At 39.1% G+C, this 20,884-nt stretch overlaps 2 protein-coding genes, 1 long non-coding RNA gene and 1 pseudogene across 3 annotated transcripts; 1 reads left to right on the forward strand and 3 right to left on the reverse strand.

Annotated features, from left to right (window-relative positions):
* Nucleotides 1-571: 571 nt before the first annotated feature.
* On the reverse strand, nucleotides 572-8,573 carry LOC112080753 (tumor necrosis factor receptor superfamily member 14-like; annotated as a pseudogene).
* On the forward strand, nucleotides 5,400-6,263 carry LOC139027470 (uncharacterized). The gene is made up of 2 exons (XR_011479558.1): nucleotides 5,400-5,478; nucleotides 5,569-6,263. It is a non-coding gene; the product is annotated as an uncharacterized lncRNA (long non-coding RNA).
* Nucleotides 8,574-10,048: 1,475 nt separating the features above from the next.
* On the reverse strand, nucleotides 10,049-12,389 carry LOC112080751 (tumor necrosis factor receptor superfamily member 14-like). The gene is made up of 6 exons (XM_070442701.1): nucleotides 12,225-12,389; nucleotides 11,715-11,820; nucleotides 11,341-11,622; nucleotides 11,142-11,250; nucleotides 10,820-11,001; nucleotides 10,049-10,144 (listed from the first exon to the last, which is right to left on the reverse strand). Exons 1-6 carry the CDS (start codon nucleotides 12,225-12,227, stop codon nucleotides 10,059-10,061), a joined length of 768 nt encoding a protein of 255 aa, XP_070298802.1. The 5' UTR covers nucleotides 12,228-12,389; the 3' UTR covers nucleotides 10,049-10,058.
* LOC111966774 (tubulin alpha-3 chain-like) lies at nucleotides 12,326-14,057 on the reverse strand. The gene is made up of 4 exons (XM_024146658.2): nucleotides 13,965-14,057; nucleotides 12,874-13,096; nucleotides 12,576-12,765; nucleotides 12,326-12,341 (listed from the first exon to the last, which is right to left on the reverse strand). Exons 1-4 carry the CDS (start codon nucleotides 13,965-13,967, stop codon nucleotides 12,326-12,328), a joined length of 432 nt encoding a protein of 143 aa, XP_024002426.1. The 5' UTR covers nucleotides 13,968-14,057.
* Between the last annotated feature and the right edge of the window lie 6,827 nt (nucleotides 14,058-20,884).

The raw sequence follows: 20,884 nt of genomic DNA on the forward strand, positions 1-20,884 counted from the left end.
CATTTCCACCTTATGAAGCTGGTTGAGAGAATGCCAAGAGTGTGCAAAGCTGTCAAGGCAAAGGATGGCTATTTGAATACACCGGTAGTGTATTTTTTATAATTGAATATTAAAACATACAATCTACTTGCAGCTGCTCTTTTTGTTTTGTTTATGTTACATTTACATTTTTCAGTCATCTAACGGACTCCCATCGAGAGCGACCCACAGAAGCAACCAGGGGCAGCGCCCTGCTCAAGGGCACGTCGACAGATCTCCAGCAACCTATCAGCCACCGGCCCAAGCTCTCAACCACCAGCCCTCCAAGATCCCCCCCACAGTTCCCAGAGAGCTGCTCCTTAACAACCCCCCGCCAAAAATAAATACAATTAAATCATTATACACCCCCAAGCCCCCACCAACAACAAAACATGAACAAAAGAGAAAAATAAAAGGAAAACAATGCAAAAAACATCAAGGCCAACAAAAGTCATATCAGCCGACTGAATACAATTGGGTGCATGTATGGCACTATTTACATGTCCATGGTGCACTCTGGATAAGAGCGTCTGCTAAATGACTTAAATGTAAATGTAATGTAAATGTGCACCTGTGGCACCACTGTATTCTGATGTTGATCATTTTTGCCAATATTGACAAATGTACAAGTGTGTTAAAACATGGGAATACAATTGAAATGTTATTCAAACAATCATCAAAACAGTGAAATATGAATTGTTTTGTTAAATGCACAGGTACTGTTAATATAAAAAGTTTAAGTAAAAAGTAACAATGTTTTGGTAAATATAAGAACATGTGGATAAAATTAACCAATTTCTGTCACTGTATTTAACAGTCCACTCCAGATAAGTGCGCTTATTAGTCAAAATGCAGGAGCAAATGCATTGCTGTTCATTAGTACTCTAGTTTTACAGCCTTCTGGGTATCTGCATGCATTCATGGCACTTCCTCAGTTTAGTGGAACATCAGTTACAACATTACCAGGCACATTTTCTGCTGTTTCCACTCTGGAAAACAAGAAGCAAACAAGTCAATCATTTAGTTAGTAATAGTATAAAGTAGGGCCGGCACGATACCAGTATTTAAATGTTCTGTCCATGGCAAAAATTAAACCACGAAGCAGACCAAACTCTTTGGTACTTTAAAAACCTTCTGTATGTAAAATATTGTCTGCTAAAGCTTGGACTATAAATACATGTGACTGCATGACAACATGATGTTTGTTAACAACATTAGGGCTGTTTTCCTAACAAAGTTATATCTGCTTCGTCTTTTGTTTCCTTGTCATAATACTGGTATTGTTCCAGCCCTAGTATAAAGTAATCTGTTTATTCAGTTATTACTATGATAGTCTGAAATATTGAATCCAAATGGATGACCTACAGGGAATTACTGGAGACGTGTACAGGTCCCGTTTCTTGCACAGGAACCTATGAGGTATTACACAAGTTAGGATCGCTACAGCAACTAAAACGGACTAAATGACAATAACATTGGATTCTTAATCCATAAAATTAACAGAATTTCACTCACTAGCAACAATTTAGCAGGAAAAACTAACTTTGACAATGGATTTGCTAGCATAACAATGTAATATGAGGGTTTATATTAAAACGTCAAATGAATAGAGAAGTTGAAATAGAATGACTTACCTCATGCAGCTCTGAAAGTTCAGTAGAAATAGTCAGATTAATAGAGGCAAAACAAACTAGTTAACATGGTGAGAAAGGTATTAATGTAAATAAATAGAGACTGACCTTTCTTACGTTTAGCTGAAAAAACACAAGAATAATCAGATTAGTTGGGGTAAAGACAACTCACCATGAATTGCATGTTTATGTATTACAATAGCAAGTTACAGGACAATGACATGCCTTTAAAGAAGTGACTCATTTAATAGAGACATAAAGTTAAATAACCAAAGGACTCACCTCTTGCCAGGTAGAAACAAAACAGTGCAGCTACTGTCAGGCCTAATAATAATATTGGAGCTATTATAGTGACATGACTCCTTGATGGCACTTTGTTACAAATAACATCTTGTCTAGAATTTCCATCTTCAGTCTTCATGCGTCCCATTGCTGCACAACTGCAGAGTAAGCAACACATAAAGTTGTATTTAACTAGATAGGTCAACTACAGCATATTGGAATGTCAGGTTTTATAATTTTAATTTTAGGACCTGAATGAGACATTCAGGAGATAAAAGGTGCCCAAATTTTGCCATTTTGCAAGCCCGACCATACCATGAGACATCCATGGCTTCATCACTGGAAAAGATATCAACCTACGTGACATCAAAGATGGCCAACCAGTGATGAGTACTAATTACTACCACAAAGATGGCCAACCAGTGATGAGTACTAATTACTACCACAAAGATGGCCAACCAGTGATGAGTACTAATTACTACACAAAGATGGCCAACCAGTGATGAGTACTAATTACTACCACAAAGATGGCCAACCAGTGAGAGTACTAATTACTACCACAAAGATGGCCAACCAGTGATGAGTACTAATTAACTACCACAAAAAGATGGCCAACCAGTGATGAGTACTAATTACTACCACAAAGATGGCCAACCAGTGATGAGTACTAATTACAACCACAAAGATGGCCGCCGGTTCACCCACCAGTTAAATGTCAACTTAAATGGTCATGTTTATTCTATTATCTATATTTCTATGATTTCAAAAGGTTTCCTATGGAGGATTGAGAGTGTAATTTAAAACAGATATTCCCATTCAAATCAACATTCACTGATGTGTGGACCTCCAACCATCTTTGTTGTACCATTTGAAAGTTTACATTTCAATTGTATTCCTATTTTTTTTTATTTTATCCAAAACATTACTCACCCTGTATTCAAGAGCATGTTGTGTCTCAACCCGATGGTGGCACAACACAAAAATCTCATGACCTAAAATAGGAGATTTTAGATAACAAAAATAAATCATCAAATTAAATGTCTAAGAAATTATTAAATAGGGTTTTCTAACTATTTGTAAGCTTTTAAATTATATCGATCTCAACCATTAATCTTTTCCAGTGATGAAGTCTCATGGTGTGGTGGGGTACACAAAATAGGTCAGCACCTTTATCTCTTGAATGTTTTGGCATTCGGGTCCCAAAAAGCCACTTTCTGAGCACTTCTACAATGGGCAAATATGTATGGAAGGTTCCGTTCAAATCAAAAGGGGTGCAGTCAAAAAGTGAATGAATTCAAATAGTTTTAACATTAAGCGAGCCTGTAATTACAGTGAGGGAAAAAAGTATTTGATCCCCTGCTGATTTTGTACGTTTGCCCACTGACAAAGAATTGATCAGTCTATACTTTTAATGGTAGGTTTATTTGAACAGTGAGAGACAGAATAACCACAAAAATATCCAGAAAAACGCATGTCAAAAATGTTATAAATTGATTTGCATTTTAATGAGGGAAATAAGTATTTGACCCCCTCTCAATCAGAAAGATTTCTGGCTCCCAGGTGTCTTTCATACAGGTAACGAGCTGAGATTAGGAGCACACTCTTAAAGGGAGTGCTCCTAATCTCAGTTTGTTACCTGTATAAAAAGACACCTGTCCACAGAAGCAATCATCAATCAGATTCCAAAATCTCCACCATGGCCAGACCAAAGAGCTCTCCAAGGATGTCAGGGACAAGATTGTAGATCTACACAAGGCTAGAATGGGCTACAAGACCATTGCCAAGCAGCTTGGTGAGAAGGTGACAACAGTTGGTGCAATTATTCGCAAATGGAGAGAACACAAAAGAACTGTCAAACTCCCTCGGCCTGGGGCTCCATGCAAGATCTCACTCGTGGAGTTGCAATGATCATGAGAACGGTGAGGAATCAGCCCAGAACTACACAGGAGGATCTTGTCAATGATCTCAAGGCAGCTGGGACCATAGTCACCAAGAAAACAATTGGTAAACACTACGCCGTGAAGGACTGAAATCCTGCAGCGTCCGCAAGGTCCCCTGCTCAAGAAAGCACATATACATGCCCGTCTGAAGTTTGCCAATGAACATCTGAATGATTCAGAGGACAACTGGGTGAACATGTTGTGGGTCAGATGAGACCAAAATGGGCTCTTTGGCATCAACTCAACTCGCCGTGTTTGGAGGAGGAGGAATGCTGCCTATGACCCAAGAACACCATCCCCACCGTCAAACATGGAGGTGGAAACATTATGCTTTGGGGGTGTTTTTTGCTAAGGGGACAGGACAACTTCACCGCATCAAAGGGACGATGGACAGGGCCATGTACCGTCAAATCTTGGGTGAAAACCTCCTTCCCTCAGCCAGGGTATTGAAAATGGGTCGTGGATGGGTATTCCAGCATGACAATGACCCAAAACACACGGCCAAGGCAACAAAGGAGTGGCTCAAGAAAAAGCACATTAAGGTCCTGGAGTGGCCTCACCAGTCTCCAGACCTTAATCCCATAGAAAATCTGTGGAGGGAGCTGAAGGTTCGAGTTGCCAAACGTCAGCCTCGAAACCTTAATGACTTGAAGAAGATCTGCAAAGAGGAGTGGGACAAAATCCCTCCTGAGATGTGTGCAAACCTGGTGGCCAACTACAAGAAACATCTACCTCTGTGATTGCAACAAGGGTTTTGCCACCACGTACTAAGTAATGTTTTGCAGATGGGGTCAAATACTTATTTCCTCATTAAAATGCAAATCAATTTATAACATTTTTGACATGTGTTTTTTCTGGATATTTTTGTTGATATTCTGTCTCTCACTGTTCAAATAAACCTACCATAAAATTACAGACTGATCATTTCTTTGTCAGTGGCAAACGTACAAAATCAGCAGGGGATCAAATACTTTTTTCCCTCACTGTATATTGTCAACCAGAATTCGGTTGCCAGAACTGAATTTATAGATTGCTATCAGAGCATTGATCCTGCTATCTGAAATGTAATATCATCAATGTCCCAATTATTATTTTTAAGAAAAAAGAAACCTAAAGCAATTTAAGAAACTCTAGTACACGAACGATGACCTACTCAGTCCAAGCAGTGCAGTTCACACCATGTTGTGAGTAAAGCCATGTTGACACTCCTCACACATGGTATCTGTTGTCTTTGTTCCTATAAAGTGAGAATAAACAATGTTATCATGTTCAAAAGATAACAATTGTGTTGCTGGAGAAGTCAAAATCACCTGAGGTATGACTTCACTTCAAAAAGAAACCAGAGAAAAAAACACTAAGCTATCTAGAGCCCATGTTAAATTCATCAGAATTATTATGTCCTGTACAATATTTAGCCTCTATTCATACTTACCAGGTGATTTAGTACTCTGTCCCGGTGAACAGTGTGTATGTTCTACTGCAAAGCTACACTTAGAGTTGGATGAGTAGCTTCTACAGTAGTATCCATCTAGAACGTCGCAGACTGTGTTACTTGTTGGTTTGCACTCTGCTCTGAGTGAACAGGCCCTGTCCTGGAAAATATCAGGGTTGATTCATTTCAGAGGACTACTTATGAGAAGCACCTTCATACCCTTTTCACACTATTGTGGTGACTGAAACGTAAGACACTGACTCAGGATATTTTCTTTTTTACATTGTACTTTCCAGTTGGTGGATGCAGAACCAAGCCAGTGCCACACAACTCAGCTCTGCAGTGAAAAGGGTATGATGTGTACTGCTAAAAGGAAAGATGGGAAGGTTTGGAAGAATTGTAAATGTACCTGGGTCACAGGGACTGCAGGGAAAGCACTTGGTTAGACCATTGGCCTCGTTCATGAAGGTCCCTCTGATACAGGGTATGCAAGATGTGCTGGACTCTATTGTACAATCTCTGCGGACCACCAAGCCTAATCATAGAAAAAAAAAAAAAARTAACTTATTGAGATGTTACATATTTTCTTTAAGTAGCCTAGTTTTGTTGTTTGGCTACTTGAAGAGAACTAGGGCCTATCACTCACCGCCTACCTCTTCCAATGCATTAAGGAAAAGTGTGCATCGAACATCGAGTATAACATCCTGGCATTTAAACCATACTCGATTTTCGAAAATGTATCTGCTATAAAAACATGTTTTTACATGTTTCCCGCTCTTTGTTGATTTCGGTAGGGTATCCCCATATTTAATTGATCAGATGTTGTCAAAGCCGAAATGAGTGACATCGGTGCATTTAAAGTAWACTCGATTTTTTAAATATCACATCCTTTTTCGCATACTCAGGCGGCCGACTATTTACGACGCAAGTATGGGTATTCGGACAGAACCAGTGTTTCAAGGAACACAGCTCTCTGCACCATTAAGGTTTTTTTGGCCCCCGGTGACATCCAAGGGGGTTGTTTTCTCAGGACCTGATCTTCTATCTTTTTCACTACATACTGGTATGGTTCTGGAGATAGTAAATATGTTAAAATGTGAAAAAGTGACCCTTTARTTGGGAACATGCTGAATAGCGAAGCTTCTGCCGTGGTGTTCAAATGTAGCCCAAGTAGTTTTTGTTCTCCTTAAAATGATMATGAGTATTGCATCCTGGTCTTTTTTAGTTTTTTACCCAAAGTGGATTTCTGTTTTCTCATTGAAAAGTGTTTCTTGTTCTCTTGGCCTTTGCCAGCGCTTTTAAACTAAATACTAAACCAACTTTGATTTCTGAATGTGTCTGCACCGGGGACTCTGGATGTGGCTGCGTTATTGATGTCATGTTAAATCAAGCCTTTTGATTTGAACGGATTGTTTTAGTTTTGTAATCTAGGCTACCTTTTGAATTATTGAAGTTATGGATCAAGCCATAGCGGTCATTCTGATCTCGTTCCCAAAGTGCTTTAGTTTATTATGTTGCTGTCCAGCAGTTCTGAATTTGGGATGCACACGACTGTCCACGTTTTTCTGTGCAATACCTTTTGATTTGATTTTTTTTAAAGTTTTGGTGTGTGTACTAGGCTATTTGATATAATTTATACATGTTACAGCACTTTGATGTCACTAATAAATATGTTGAAATGGAACCAAATGATCTGTTTCTGTCCTCTTTAAATAGGATAGATGGACTTTATTGGCTACGGTATAGGTTGAGTGTGATAGGCTGCCTATAACCAGCCTGAGTAGGCCTATCACTACATTCTATTCAGAGTTTAGAGAAATTAATGGAACTGGAACGCAGTCAGGAGCCGCTACTGTATTGTGGCACACTTTTTACTAAACGGTACGTGCTAAATAGTATGCGACGATGAGTACATAGTTTGCAGTTTAAGCATGTAGTACGCTAGTATGGATCTTCGGACACAAACAATGTCTCCCATTTACTGCATAAATCCTTCTGAAACACTGTAGTGTATGAGATATTGTAGGCTACATGTAGAAATGTGCCTGCCCCTTGTTTACTGGTAACGTGCAATTCAGCAACATTGAAAAAGCTAATGCATAAATTAACATTACCTCTACCACACATTGGGCAGCACTGCCCATCAGACTTTTTGTATTCTGCTGGACCACAATCGCTTCCAAATACATGCATAAAATTCAAACCTGAAACAGACAAAAAAGATGCATTGGCTAAGGGCCAGTCTGTTTGTTCTCTCTTGACAACTCCTTAATTGCCATGCCATGCACTTAACAATGACATTGGAGTTGAAAATAAACAGACTGGAACTTGTAATTAAAACAAATTATAACTTCGTGTCTTCCTCCCCCTAATAAGTGGAAACCCACAAGATGGTGGCCGGATGGCAACGACTGTCAGACTGATTAAGACAACATCAACATATCGACTTCGCGTCAGGCGTGGTTAAAAAAAAAGAAGAAAAAATCCAGGCGCCGCAAACCTTACCCACACCTGACCATGTAGCCTACCGTAGCAGGATGAACAATTCATTTTGGTTCCGAAATACTGTAACCACGACATCAGATGAGTACGCTAGACTAATCACAAAGTAAGTCTGAATATTTATCTAAATCCGTCATAAAACGTTAATATAATTATCATTTGAGATTTTGCGTCCGTCAGATTGAAACTAATGAATGTGCGCTTGACTTCCGCTGCTCCCACAACCTTGTTTTAATGTTTTTCTTCTCGTATTATCTAGTTAATGTCGTAAAACAGATTGTTGTAGCTAACTATACATAGACTATTTTAAGGGATAGTGCTATCAAATATGAATTATTCTGTGGTGCAACTGTTAGGCAAGGAAGGATTAATTAAACTCGTTGGTTTCAACATAGCTTGCATACGTCTTATTGCTTTGGTAACATGCACATGGTTGTGGTTGTAAAGTCAGTTACTAGCATCGATAACGCAAGTTTGCTGATTCAATCTGAAATGTGATAGTTGGACTATTTAATTTAGCAGGACGCCATTTTATATCACAATTTTGTAAAACCTAAATGTAGCTCAACCAGCTAACTTACCAATGAGGAAATACTGTGCAGACGACAGGTATACCATTTTCACTTGATAAAGACGTCAGAACGTTGTGACGATACATTAATACTGATACTAGCCAACTATTATATGTCACATATGCTTTTAAAGCACTATTATTAGTCAATTATCTGTGCCTCTTGTTTAGCTAGTATAGCAAGCAGGGTGCGTTCACATATGACACCGGATATGACGTATTGGCCCCGTTCAAATTCTTAAATGCATATATTCCCTGAAGTATAACTAAAAAACATTGAATTTAGTCTATAATAGGTCTGAAATATTAGGAGGTGCATTGTACAAATAAACTTAACTGGGTCACTCACATCCTTGCAGTTCACATTTTGCTTTAATACATTTTTACAATGTAAGGTCATTGGAACACTTGAACATAACATTTTACTGCAGAYCCTCTATTAATCCCACGAGGGGACAATGGATTTGCCACCATATTTACACAGGAAAAAAAACACATCAGAGAGACTTGAGCACTGATGGGTGGTAAAACAAGCACAAGTCATGACCAATGCAAAATCTATATTACGTGAATAATCTGCTAAACACTATAATATTACGTGAATAATCTGCTAAACACTATATAATACAATATGTACAAAATATGCATCAAAAGCAAAGGAACTATACAATCATGGAGGACTGTAAAAGTCATGAAGTGTTTATTATTAATTGGAGTCCTATTGGGATGCATCAGGGTCACACACTGGACATAGCCTTCACTTTGCACCATTGCCTTTGTGGGGAATGGGATTATACAAATCCATGGTCACACAACAAGTCCATTTTTTCGAAACCAGTGTCCAGGCCATGTTATTCAAAGGTCATTTGCACAGCTTGTATCAACAGAATCTACAGTACACCATTACCAGAAGCACAAGTTTCATGTCGATGTTGTGGGATTATCTGATGATTTCCTCAATTCAAGGACAATTGCTCCAAAATGCGATTGTATCCTGCACCATCATCCAAAGACCAGGTGCAGTGTCATCCAAAACTCCTTTAGTTACAGTTACGCGCAATGACTTGGACTGACCATTAAAATGAAGGCCATCTGACCTTACCCTGGACAGTACAGACCTAGCTCCTACTAGGGTTTACATCTTCGTCCCCACTATTGGAAGGTTTTACARAAATGTTTTTTCCTTGGAATTGTGTTTTCGGGTTTTAGGCCATGTATTAAGGTCATAGTTGGTTTAATCAGTACACCACAAAACAAATGTGTCAGCCCCAACTTTTATTTAAAAATGGAGTTTAGATCACATTTACCATGTAGTGGACAGAAGTTGGACCCTACTACGTCTCAGGCCAATGAACCTCAAACTGGATTGTTGTAAAGAATGTCCTAGGGGCATGAATCTGGTAAGGATAATATTAATAACATGTCAAGTTTACATGAAAAAGATGACAGGTACTAAGTCATACATATTTTGGCTGAAGTTCACGAGAACTCATGCATACCATTCTGTACATATGTTAACAGAACCTTTACCTGTTCTTGTTCCCACAAACAGCGTTGCTCCCTCAGTGTCTGATTCCTTCAAATGAAACCGCAACTCAATAAAACATAAAAAGTGGAACTCTCGAGTCAGTAGAAATAACGGAACAATTTCTGTCATCTATCTCCTTGCCACAGTAAGTATGTTATAAAATACAGAGGGAGGGTGCACATGAACATACCTCTATAGGTGTTTGTAGGCCTTTATGTACATCTGTAGGCCTTTGTGTCTCTGTAGAAATAGAAGCATTAGCGTTGAGACAAAATAWTCAATATCGTCATATGACCAGTAGGCAGTGGTATTGTCAGAATTGACAAAAACTGGATATTTCTCACTGTTCATCTAGGCCAGGAATGGGCAACTGGTGGCCCTCGTGCTTTTGAAGGCCCTCGGACCAATATTCCCAAAAAACAACCTTTTTTTTCTCTGAAACTCAGTCAGGGTCTCAACTTACTGTTTGCAAGTTAGAATAGTAGAACACACAAGATGCAATTTTGAAATTTTGTTTTGCATCAGCAGTTTCTCTTATGTCAGTTACTGATAGTCAGTCAGTTATCCCATGTCAGCAAAACATTTTTAGACATCTAAGTTAGTTTAGCGGCCAGCTATCTAAACGTATCATGGTCGAATTACCGGCCAGGGGGCCCTCATTGAATTTGTTAGTCTCACTCAGATATCATATTAAAAACTGCAAACATTTCCCTCTGACCCATGGCAAAATGTGCAGAATTACAGCAAACTTGCTTTTCATTTTCTCTACGCCCTAAAACCTAACAAATGTCTCTCCGGTGTCAAGAGGAGGGCCACTAAAATATGTTGCTCACAATGTGTGTGTGGCGGGGGTGTTGCCCATCCCTGATCTAGGCAATTAATTAAAACAATTCCCTCCCACCAAAATCATCTTACCAGATAGTTTTTTTCTTCCYTTTCTTATAAAAATAGATACTCCAATCACTGCTGCTATCACAGCTAGAACCACCAGCACAGCAGATATTATTACAGCTATGGGAGGGGAGGTCTGTGGTCCACATTCAGAGTCGGACCAATGAGTTCCAGGTTTAATTTGCTGAAGCTTCAAGGTATCACATCTATAATAAGAGAGATAGACCACTGATAATCAACAATTTAGTCATCCAACATTTAGTTTTACATTTCTATGTGAGCATATTATTGTCGTATTTAGTTTATATTTTGGGGTAAATAACCATTATACATGAGACACACTTACTGTGTGTATGACTGGCAGGATGTAAATGATCCATTTGAATAGGTGTCACCAGTACAGTCAGAACACACAGTATCWGTARATGTTGTTCCTGCACCAACACAGGGTGAAACTMATTAAGGATYCTAACTTGAGATGTGCTTAACTCACGACTGCATAAATCATGTACTGATGTCAATGGAAGATTTGCATGAAGACATACCTGTGTSACTGATGTATTGACCAGRTTTACAGCTGYKGTGTCTCTGGGCTGCTCTACAACCATCCTTAGTTGGGTCWWGACAGTAGAACCCCTCCAGTGTCCCACAGACCGTGTCTGATGAAGGTCTACATGACTGCTTTACCGTCAAACCAAAGCCWGGGTCACARTTKGTACACAGTATGCAYGCYGTAAGACCATTGGGTTCATCAAGGAAAGTGGAGTCGGTACAGGGGACACAGGAAGTACTTGTAAATTCTGTACAGTGTTTATGTACCCGGTTTCCTGCGGGATAGAAGGTCAGTGTCATGGATTGATTGGTATTGGAATGTATTTTCTTCATAATAGTCCATATAGTATACAGAGCTGGTCCTTACCTGGAGAACACATAGGACAGCATTCAACACCTGTTCTGTACTCTGCTCTACCACATGCACTAGAGAGCTCAATGGTTAGAAACACCAAAATGATTGGTAGATCTATCTGTAAATAGAGAACATGAAAACATATCATCACTGTTTAAAAATATGTTTGTCTATTTTCTACAGCAATGGTTTCATAGAACCAGTATATTAGAGTCAATGCGGCAGGGTGGGGGGGGGTCACACTTGGGCAAAGCAGGGTTGAAGAGCTGGGGTTATGGTGGAGATGAGAGTTGAGATTGAGGAGCGATTGACAGTTTCAAGTTGAGAGATATCATATTTTAATGTTTTCCATGTTTCCATTTGCGTTGTCAAGGCCATCTCCCTTCTGGAAGATTTGACTATGTTCAAAGACTTAATAAAATTCTAGACAATTTTCAAAACAGGGTTTATAATTAAATAATTAAATGTTTAACATACTATCCATTTTGCTTTGAAACTGTGCCATGGTTCTCCAATCCTCACCATCTCACTGGAATAAGGGCCACAACCCTGGATTCTTAGGAGTTTTGAATTATAACAATGGCACCATCCCTGTTGTCTTCAATCTTAACGTAGACCTTGAGTCACAGACTAATACAACTATTGGAAGACAAGGGAAAAGGTTTAATACACAATATTGAAATACACAGCACAACAAACGAATGGTAAGATCTGATTCATTCGATTCAATGCAATTTCATCTTTGATGGTAATGTTCTTGTATTTCAGTGTAATGTGAGCCAACATTTTCAGCCTGGACAGCTGCTATTTATTTAAAGTTTACATTTCAATTGTATTCCTATTTTTTTTTATTTTATCCAAAACATTACTCACCCTGTATTCAAGAGCATGTTGTGTCTCAACCCGATGNCCACCAGTTTGCGGATCCTGTCCAGCACCAGGTCGATGATCTCTTTGCCAATAGTGTAGTGTCCACGAGCGTAGTTGTTGGCAGCGTCTTCTTTGCCAGTGATGAGCTGTTCAGGATGGAATAACTGGCGATARGTCCCAGTGCGCACCTCATCTGAGGAGAGAAAATGAACAGCTCATTAAGGAGCTCAATAGCAAGAAAGCAAAGGAAAACCTCTTTGASATACCCTTATTTCAATTAAATGAGAAACAGAAATCTTACCAACAACTGTGGGTTCCAGGTCCACAAACACAGCCCTGGGGACATGCTTTCCAGCCCCAGTCTCACTGAAAAAGGTATTGAAGGAGTCRTCTCCTCCGCCGATGGTTTTGTCGCTGGGCATCTGCCCGTCCGGCTGGATCCCATGCTCCAGGCAGTAGAGCTCCCAGCAGGCATTGCCAATCTGRACTCCAGCCTGACCTACATGGACAGAGATACACTCACGCTGGAAAATAAATGGAAAAACATGTAATGTAACAGAATTACAATACATTTGACAAAAATKTACAATTGGCTAAAAYACCACCTAGTGGAAGAATGGGTAGGCTACATGTAAACTAGAGAACCRTTACAATGGATAAACTASAGAACAATTGCAATGGATAAACTAGAGAACAGTTACAATGGAGACAAATCAACTGATGTGCAGAGGAATATTGCCATTTACACCTATAACCATTACTAAGCTGACAAGGAGGTCATATTACATCACTAAGGAATTAAAAGGAAGCTGGGGTGGAATAGGTTTATTTTCAGGGTTAAACTAGACAGTCTACAACTGTAGACACATGTTACAGTAGAGAGAGACATATATTCCCCTTCTGTCCCCACCTAGTCTGCCCTCTCCCACCTAGCAACACAATGGATGACCTTAAGAATAAGATCCCATTTTATTCCAATTTCCTATCCATTACCTGGATAGATAAATAAATGCTGCTGTATTTGATGAATACTGTACAATTCAACTGTGTTCAATAGCTACCAAAAAGTATGCATTCTAAATGTAGTGTTCTTTAATTCCATCCCCATTTTATGTAATAGCCTTGTGATAAACCGAAATAGCATGCAATACCTATCCCAAACGCGTTGATTCAGTCTAAATAAATTCGTCATTTAAAAGTGGGTTAGCAACACCAAGATGTTGCAAATTCGCCCCTATTTCGAATTCATTGACCGATACAATAAAAATCGACCCATTATAGCCACTATACGGTCGTGTAGTGATTGTCTCATCATTTGAGAAATTCTCAACAGAAAACATCAAACACGTAATTATTTCAGGCTTATTATTGCTGAAAAACTACATGACTTACCATTTTTTCTGAGGAGGATCGAACAATAAGGGAAAATACAAAGAAATAGCCTACGCAGAGAGATCTCTATTTGTGTCTGAATTAATGGGTGTACTGTATGCTCAGCCCGTCAGCGCCGACGCAACAACTGCTGATGGAGAGGGGCGGCGCTCCCAGATTTATGCACAGCCAGTGCACACTATGTAATGCGCCTGTATGAGGCTGACATTTACGTTTTTAAATCGCTTTGCGATTGAACAAAAAAAAGAAATGTTATGTAGGGAGAAGACAYATTTTCTCCAATTGAGGGAATGCATGGGAAGGTAGTGGATTTACCCTAAAGGATGTCCTCTGTCACCCCGTTTAAAGAGATAGTTCACCCCAATTAAAAAAGCATCTTATCACGGATACCACTGAAAGTGAGCAATCCAATGTTTAGATGTAGGGACAGCTTTATCATTATAATTGATGACAAATCAATGGGAGTGACCGTGGAAGCCATGCCAGAATGCTCAAAAAAAACCTGGCAATGTCACCATACCTAAAACAAATACCCACATTTTTAAGTATGGTTATATATAAATTTGCATCCAAAGTCATTTTGTGGAACAGTACCGGATAAATCATGTAGAATGGCAGAATTAGGAGCCAATCCTTCTCACTATCCTCCTCCTATCTCTCCTTCCTCTTTGTCCTAGACTCTCCTCAATGATGATGTCATCCATCTGGGCTGATCACGTGATCACAGTGTCTTGCTGCTGAATGCACTGTGCTGGCCTTAGTGTATGTATGTTAAGGAAGTAATCCGTTTTTCTTTCAACCCATCTATCCAATTCAATACCCACGATGACCAAACATGTATTGACTTTTAGGGCTCAGGGGCCTGTTGCACAAAAGTAGAATTAAGACATCCGGGATAAATGACTCAGCTGAGCTCAATGAAGCCAAAACATGTGCGTCCAGGCTTAATTGGTTGCACAAAGACCAAGCCAGGATGAGCAGACACGGATTCATTAAGCCAGGTGAAACCAATCCTGGATAGGTGCGCGCTCACGGCTTACTCAAATAGACCCCGCCACAGATCACAGATTAACTGATTTACCATGGCAACTAGAGCCGCGTACTTTTCCCCGTCGGAAGCACAAATCCTCATGGAGGCATACGAGGAGGTAAAAKATATAATTAAGAAGAAAGGCAACACCGCCACAGTGATAAAGCAAAGAGAAAAAGCGTGGCAAAGTATTGCAGACCGCCTGAATGCGTAAGTAGTGCACAATTACACACTCACCGCTCCGCTGAAACATCACAATTACAATTCAAATATTTAATTCACATCTCCAAAAATGCAGTTGTACTGTAATTATGAAACGGTTAAATTTTTAATTGAAATGCANACTTTTTTTGTTGAGCCTTTATTACAGAAAAGACTAAAAACAGTCACATTCATTTGTGAATGTAATTTCCAAAATGGAACGGTTTATTTATTGTTGAAGTGAATTATTCAAGGCTTCCTTTATTTGATAACCAAAATGCTTGATTGCATTTCAAATCATGAATGACTCGTATGCTGTGTGATGACATGAACGAATGAATATGATACAGTAGCCTATTTAAGTATTGAAATATAGGCCTCAGTAAGTTACAGTATTAAGACTAAACAGGAAGTGCTCTTAGGCCTACAGCTCAATAGAGTCTATACAAGGCAGCTATACTAAGACTACTAATGATTTAAATATATATTTATTTAACAAAGCAAGTCATTTAAGAACTAAATCGTATTTACAATGATGGCCTACCCCGGGCGATGCTTGGCCAAATGTGCACCGCCCTATAAGACTCCCAATCACGGGCGGGTGTGATGCAGCCTGGATTCGAACCAGGTACTACAGTGACGCCTCTAGCACTGAGATGCAGTGTCTTACTTATTATTACTATAATGATGATCATAACAATAGTAATAACAATAAGGAGATCAACAACAAAAAAGAGGGTTATTATTTTTCTGACAATTTGGAACACTTAATAAATGATAAATATTACCAGAGGCTGGTCAAATGAAAAAGTGTAAAGCCTTTATTACAGCAAAGCAAAGATAAACAACAAACACCAAAACAGGCAACAAAAGCAGGATTTGTCTTATTTCTGTAGATATACATGGTTGATTTATAAAGCCAGACACATTTAACAGTTATGCTATTGATTATATACCTAATTAAGTTGGGGTTTCCTCTCTCCTCTCTTTTCTTAGACAATAAGGCAAGGGCTGTTTCCTCGTCTCCTAACTCTGCTGCTGCCTCCGCCACCTTGTTCTCAACACCAATATGCTGGTTACCTTTTCTATTATGCACATAGCAACATGGTCTAGGAAAAGGCGCCAATTCAACAGCGCACTGGTGTGTTTCAGAACACCGGACAATGACCACTATCCAACGCAAGAGAAGGCGCATTTGTTATAAAATACATTATTTTTTATTAGCATTGCACCATTGTTCTTAGGTAATGTAACCATGTACAATTTCAGTAGCAGATGTCTTAGAGTGATGGACTGTGCCATCCCCACGGCCTCCACAATGGATTAATCCACTCAGACAAGCGTGAATCAGACAGGTGTCTTGTACACCATGATAAATAAAATGTTTTTGCTACTGCTCGACATTAAGAAATCTTGGTCGACCAAACAATCRACCAGTCGACTAAATGGGGTCAGCTCTACTAGCAAACTATTTACTGGGCAATTGTGTAGGGACTGGACAATACGTATTTGGCACAATCCCTTCAAGTTGGCAGGTGCATTTCATTCCTCAATGGCTTTACTTTTGATAATTTAACTGTAACTTATTTACAGTTGACTTCAGGCCTGACGTACACTGGCGAATGTAGCCATGTTTGAGAGGCTAAGGATGTTTAGCTCGTCTGTGGAAACAGACGTGTAGGCCCTTTTATTGTATATGAGCATTGGTTCCTGTCCCTGGCCGTTCTGTGCATTTTGCATTTAGTCTCTCATGTGTGATTCTTTCAGAACTCCATCCTGGAAAAAAGTCATAAGAGAAGTGAGTTAGACAACACAAGTAGATTAATTGTATTTCAATAACGACATAAAAAACACAAGAAAAGCTAATAGAGCGATTGTCTACAATTGCTAATTTATTAACTTAGGCTAAAACAAAGCAGAAAGCAAAATGGCCACGACGTAATTTAAAAACAAAACTTAGAGGTTTGATTTATTGCAGCAGACTTGTGGATTTTACAGTAGTGATTTCGTTGTTTTTTGTATACTACAGAAGTATTTAGTTGTAAAACGGGCCCAAAATATTCAATTTGCGTCTATTAAATGAATGAAAATCTCATAAACCATTTGCATTTAGCCAGTGCGTTTTAGCAAGCGATTTGAAATCATGTCGGTAACTAAAAAGGCTAAACTGAAAATAAAGGGATGTCATTTCAGAGAAAGTGGCTTGACTATGTAACATTAATTTATTCTGGATGAAATGCAATGGGTCAATACCTCCATTTGTGGTTGCGGTCGTGGCATCGCTAGCAGCACACCTAGAACGCATACCACACGCTTCCATTTGAGTCGTGCATTCAAGCGCATTTCTAGCTTTTATTGTTTCAAAAGTATCATCCTAATTTGCACGTAGAAACAGCCAGACTTCAATTACACCCTACTTACCTAACTGACAGCAAACTACCTGAATTATGTAAAGACATTCTTTCAAATTGAGCAAATGACCTTGCCGCTCGCACTACACCTGCTTGCCTCACATGTAACAAGATGACAAGCACAGCCACAGCTGGAACATTGGCTAACTCACTTACTTGGCTACGAAGGTTGTATGTAGCAAACTGAAAAGATCAGTAACATAACTTTATTTGACAATGTGAAAATAGCAAACTTGACACCTTTTGTCAACCTACGACGTTACGTTCGCTAACTAACAGTAACTTAGTTACCTAGCTAGTAAAAAACGCTATACTGTGTGCATCAAATCTTACCTCCTTGTACATCGTGAATGTACCTCGATCCAGTTACTGTAACCTTATTAGGATCTGACTGTGGACAGTGTGGACTGACGTCTCATCTCCCCATTTTATCGATATAATTTGTAGCCGGAGAATTCCTCGTGTACTTTCTGTATTGATTTGTTGTAATAAAAATAAAAATACATTTTAAAAAAAAATGTTAGCCGGAACAGTTAAAACTATAATGTCCCACGCCATTGTTGTTTAGACTGCGACATTCGGGGTTCCCCTCAGCCCGTCTCGACTTCTTTCAAATGGCGCATATACGCAGAGAAAACATTATTTTTTTAAATCTTAGTTTATTACTCCGGTTTCCACAAGCCACAAAATCAATATAAGAACAACAGTATTTACAGGTTGGCATTATTAGCAGTTAGTTAAGTTATGTTTACAATCACATTTTTAGAATATAGATCATGTAGAAATAAGCTGACATAGATACTTTTACATATGACAACATACTCGATCGCCATTTTGGCTGCAGCTACCCAACTAGTCCTGCTATACTGCAGATACAAAAACATTGTCGAGTATACGCGGATTCATCTGACTCGGTAGGATAAAGAGGGCTTCATTGTCAAAACCCGAAGTATCCCTTAACCATTTTGAGTTAAAACATGCTCTCAAACCCAATTAAGGCGCTCTAGATTTATAGCCCCATACGATTACTGTAGTCAACATAAAGGCGTCGACCTCACTGCTGGTTAACGGTTATACGCAGAAGATCTGAACGTTCAGACGTCCTAAATCCAGCACTCACAGCAATTAATTAGATGGCGGTGTAACAAACAAAAAATCATGCTGCAAAACACGACACTAAGCACATCATCGTTGAATTTAATTATTATACCAACACACGCAGTATCTTACCTGATAACGACTAGTTTGCATATCACTTTCGATGTGAGGCAAGGTATCCAAGTCTAGCAAAAAATGTATAATGTTATATTTTATATTCACACTTTATTCATCAGGCTTAGGCCAGTTGACGAGAAGAAGTATTTCTCATTTACAACGCAACTCTGCCAAATAAAGCCAAAGCAGTACGAACCTAAACAACACAGATTAAACCATGGGATAAACAATATACATTCTTTAATAACCACATCGAAACATCGTATACAGAGTGAGTGAACAGAATAGTAACTTTAAACCGTCCCCTCCCCGACAAGGGGACGAACGAGTACCCATCTAGCACACTAGTCACCTAAACCCACCGAAGCGTGTTAACCGCAACGCTCCACAAAAGCGCCGGCCCTAGCAGGAGCAAGGAAAAACCCAATAACAAAGATCTCCAAGAAGCAAATGACTAACTGATTGAAAATGCTACTAAGCGCGACGTACCGCTAAACTAGGCTAGCCATTGCACTCCGATTACATGTGCAAATGAATAGGATGTAAGGCAATAAATTAGAGCCATAGATGAATAAGTATACAATTAAGCATTTACACTGATATATATATTGCAGTGAGAGATGTGCAAGTATAGAAATACTGGTAGTGCCAAAAAGAGTCACAAAACAATATGGAATGGAAGTGTAGGTAGATGGCAGGGCTATTTACAGATGGGCTGTAAAAAAAGAAAAAATAGCCTAATTAAACTCGCCAGATAAATTATTCCAATACAATTAATGTCAGATTTACAACATTCGTTTTAGATTCAATTGATTAAGCACAATAGGCCTGGAAGGATAGTGTAGCCTATAATGGCATCTAGTGGTAATATTGGCCATATTTCCACAAACCCCCCTGCCCCCCCCATGAGTGCCTATTTGACTATTAAAGTGGAGCAATGTAAAATAGAAACAGTACAAAGTGTTTGTCATTACCAGTGTACATGGTATGAGTATATGCACAGCTTTCAACCGAAATCAGAACATATCAGAGCTCAAATCACCCAGTTCCTATAATGTAACTATAAACTGGGTGGTTCGAGCCCTAAATGTGATTGGCTGACAGACCTGTGTAGTATCAGACCATTATACCATGTATGACAAAACATTTATTTTACATCTCTAATACAATCCGTAACCAGTTGTATAATAGCAACAAACGCTCCCTCAGGTTTGTGTATAGCCAATATACCACTAGAGCTGTATACAGGCACTCCGCGTTGCATCTAATTTCAGGGAAAAGTCCACAATGAAACTGACATTAAATTTGGAGAATGATACATTTGCAATAGACCTGTGACCATTATCACAATTGATAACTTCCAATTTAATTAACTACACATGGCTATTAATAATTGCATAAKAACACAAGGCTACAACAACAACCTGAGTTACAGGCTATTTATTACATCTGTTTGCCAGCTACACWAGTGGCACAAATTGATTTGCAATGACTCCAGCCATATCGTCATTTCAACATATTATTTGCAACAGTAGCCTACAATGGCATATAAATGAATAGCCTACTTGATGGCCAACAGATGCAAATTAATGTATCMTTCTCCACATTCAATGTCAATTTCATTGTGTAATTTTGCCCATAACAGAAGCATGCGAGGGAGTTCCATAGCTTCCATTTYAAATGTCCACTTGCGCAGTGCCCGGGACCCAAGAACTAAGCATGCGTAAAGCCCTTTTCGCTTGGTACCTGTTCCCTAAGAATAAAAAGTCAACGTTAGAATGCGGTTTACTTTAAACTATCTGAGTGAATTTATCTAGAGCTCTAGTGCGCCTAAAGTCATTTCCCAGTGCTTTACCGTGGTTACATCAGTTCTGGCGAGTTAATATGTTTTATGGAAAAAGTGTTCGAAATAGGTGTCTCCATAATGACAATCTAAATAGCCTACCTACAAMCAATGGTCCCTCTAATTTTATTGGGCACCGAGCAAATGTTTGGTCTTGTGAGCAATTTCCAGCGTGCTTTTAGAGCGATCACGGGAGGCTGAACCCTTACAGTTTTAGACA

The sequence above is a fragment of the Salvelinus sp. IW2-2015 genome, unplaced genomic scaffold (genome assembly GCF_002910315.2).
Source record: "Salvelinus sp. IW2-2015 unplaced genomic scaffold, ASM291031v2 Un_scaffold16473, whole genome shotgun sequence".
NCBI classification, from domain to species: domain Eukaryota; kingdom Metazoa; phylum Chordata; class Actinopteri; order Salmoniformes; family Salmonidae; genus Salvelinus; species Salvelinus sp. IW2-2015.